The sequence below is a fragment of the Colobus angolensis genome, unplaced genomic scaffold (assembly GCF_000951035.1).
Source record: "Colobus angolensis palliatus isolate OR3802 unplaced genomic scaffold, Cang.pa_1.0 Scaffold33, whole genome shotgun sequence".
NCBI lineage: Eukaryota > Metazoa > Chordata > Mammalia > Primates > Cercopithecidae > Colobus > Colobus angolensis.
The window spans coordinates 9,536,184-9,539,134 of record NW_012116599.1 but is presented as its reverse complement, the minus strand read 5'-3'; the positions used below and the strand labels follow the sequence as shown (position 1 = coordinate 9,539,134).

Genomic DNA, 2,951 nt, shown 5'->3' with positions numbered 1-2,951 from the left:
CGATCTTGGCTCACTGCAACCTCCACTTCCCAGGTTCAAGCGATTCCCCTGCCTCAGCCTCCCTAGTAGCTGGGATTGCAGGCATGTGCCACCACACCTGGTTAATTTCGTATTTTTAGTAGAGACGGGGTTTCTCCATGCTGGTCAGTCTGGTCTCAAACTCCCGACCTCAGGTGATCCGCCCGCCTCGGCCACCCAAAGTGCTGGGATTACAGGCATGAGCCACTGTGCCCGGCCATAATACTCAGGTATTTTAAAAAACTATATTGTAGAGATGGAATCTCCCTACTTTGCCCAAGTTGATCTCAAATTCCTAGGCTCAATCAGTCCTCCTTCTTCAGCCTCCCAAAGTGCTGAAATTACAGGCATGAGCCACTGTGCCTAAACTAAAATTGATTTTTTAAATCAAGACATTTTATTGCATTATTGGCAAAAAATGTTGGCTTTTTAGATAATAAGATTATGTTTTGAATCATCTTGGAAAATGTTGTATATTCTTTTATAAATGGACATTGCCCCAATACATTAGCTAAATACTGAGCTAGTCAGGCTTCCTCAGTTGCAAGCAACAGATTCCCATTCTGATTAACTTAAGCCAAAAAGAGATTTAATGGAAAATTAGTATGTGTGTGACTGTGGGGTAGGGTTGGGGGGTCTAGAATTGAAGGAACAGCTGAAGGGGTAGGGACCAAGGCATCTTCCAGGATCCAGGGAGTGCAACTGACAAAGGTCACACTGAAGCCTTGACACTGGCTGGCTGAAATCAGCACTAACTCTGCTTCCTGCTCTTGGGTTACTCTGCTGAGGATGTGAAGCAGTGAGACAGTGCATCTTGTCAGCTTCGGGCAAGGAAGAAAACGGGGCACTGCAATGGACAGCCCACCAAAACACATACTAGGAGACAGGCAATGCAGCAAAGGCTATTACTAGAAGAAATGGAAACGAATGTCAGGTAGTCCTCCTTGCCCTATTCTCTCTCCTTTTTTTTTTTTTTTTGAGTCAGAGTCTTGCTCTGTCACCCAGGCTGGAGTGCAGTGGCGAGATCTCGGCTCACTGCCACCTCTGCGACCTGGGTTCAAGTGATTCTCTTGCCTCAAACTCCTGAGTAGCTGGGATTACAGGCGCCTACCACCATGCCCGGCTAATTTTTGTATTTTTAGTAGAGACGGCATTTCCCCATCTTGGCCAGGCTGGTCTCAAACTCCTGACCTCAGGTGATCCACCCACCTTGGCCTCCCAAAGTGCCCTATTCTCTTATGCCACCATGCTTCTGCTTGGTTTTTCCCTGCCTTGGAATGCCCCCTAACCCAGATCACCTGTCTTCACCAATTTCACCCTCAAAAGCCAGATAAAGTAACCTGCTTCTGTGAAGCTAGGCAGAGAAAATCACTTTGTACTATCTTTGTACCTTGCATACACATCCCTTGTTGAACTGATCATGCTGGATTGTAATTATTTGCATGTACCTGAATCTCTACTATAAGACTGTAAATTCTTTGAGGAGAGAAATGTCTTTTCATCTCTGCTGCTTGTGCACCTAAGACAGTGCCCATCACAAAGTTAGTACTCAACAAATGATTGCTATGTTAAAAAATCTTTTTAGAAAGCACATGGAGAATTCTATATAGATATAAAATAATGGACCGTTACCTTCGCAAATCTGTGTGATGTTTGGGAAAGCCTGGCAATGTCTTCAAGATCTAGATAAGAAATGATATTCAGGAGCAAATTGTCTGAGAGCCGTTCAAGGAAGTCAAATTTACCTTCGCACAAATTGATGACATAGTTTAATATTCTTGTACCAAATATTAAGGCAGTTTGACCTGTAATTCAAAGAAGCCAACAAACTAAAATGGTTATCATGTACAGTCACATAAGAGCTGTAACAACCATCAGTGGAATACAAGCTTCAGGGCATTTTTCCCCTGGGAGTGATGTTAAGTGACGCTGGGTCTTTCCTACTTTCACCGAGCTGCCTTTGGGACTAACTGAATGCATTTTTGAGGCATCTGTTTCCAATTGCTGTTCCTGCCCTGAGATCAGAAACTTTTAGGGACACTCACTGCTTAACACAGTGATTTCTGCATCCCCTTGATCTCATCAGCACCAGACTCCAGTCTATACCACTAACCTAATTGATCTCGGCATTACCATTGTACTCACAGCCCCTCCAAGCGGGCAGCTATGTGGAGGAAAAAGATGCTTGTCCACGTGGCTTTTCTGCTAGCCCTGCTACTCTCCATTGGTCTAAAATACATTGTCTCCTAATTTTAGTTGACTTTTGATCTCTTATTTCATTTCATTTTTATTTATTTATATATTTATTTTTAGATGGGGTCACCCAGGCCGGAGTGCAGTGGTGCAATCACGGCTCACTGCAGCCTTGATCTCCCAGGCTCAAGCAATCCCCCCATTTCAGCCTCCCGAGTAGCTGGGACTACTGGTGTGTGCCCCCATGCCTGGCTATTTTTTTAAATTTGTTTTAGAGATGGAGTCTTATTATGTTGCCCAGGCTGGTCTAGAACTCCTGGGCTCAAGCAATCCTCCCACCTCTGCCTCCTAAAGTGTTGGGACTCCAGGCAGGAGGCACCACGCCCAGCCTGTTATTTTTATACATTGTGTCTACACCAAACTTCCTTCCTTCTTCTTTACCATCTCCTTTCATCCCTATCTTCATTTAATAGGAAAAAAAAAAACAGAAAGAGGGCTGGGGGCGGAGGCTCACCCCTATAATCCCAGCACTTTGGGCGGCCGAGGCAGGCGGATCACCTGAGGTCGGCAGTTAGAGACCAGCCTGACCAACAAGGAGAAACCCTGTCTCTAATAAAAATACAAAATTACCCGGGCGTGGTGGCACATGCCTGTAATCCCAGCTACTCGAGAAGCTGAGGCAGGAGAACTGCTTGAACGTGGGAGGCTAAGGCTGCAGTGAGCTGAGATCACACCATTGC

General features: G+C 45.3%; 1 protein-coding gene across 2 annotated transcripts in view; it reads right to left on the bottom strand.

The window, feature by feature from the left end:
* Nucleotides 1-2,951, bottom strand: part of FBXO36 (F-box protein 36) — a 124,744-nt gene that overhangs the window by 16,499 nt on the left and 105,294 nt on the right. For both annotated transcript variants that reach the window (XM_011951962.1, XM_011951961.1), the window contains one exon: nt 1,651-1,823. In XM_011951962.1, coding sequence (XP_011807352.1) covers nt 1,651-1,823 — 173 coding nt within the window. The remainder of the gene's footprint in view (nt 1-1,650; nt 1,824-2,951) is intronic.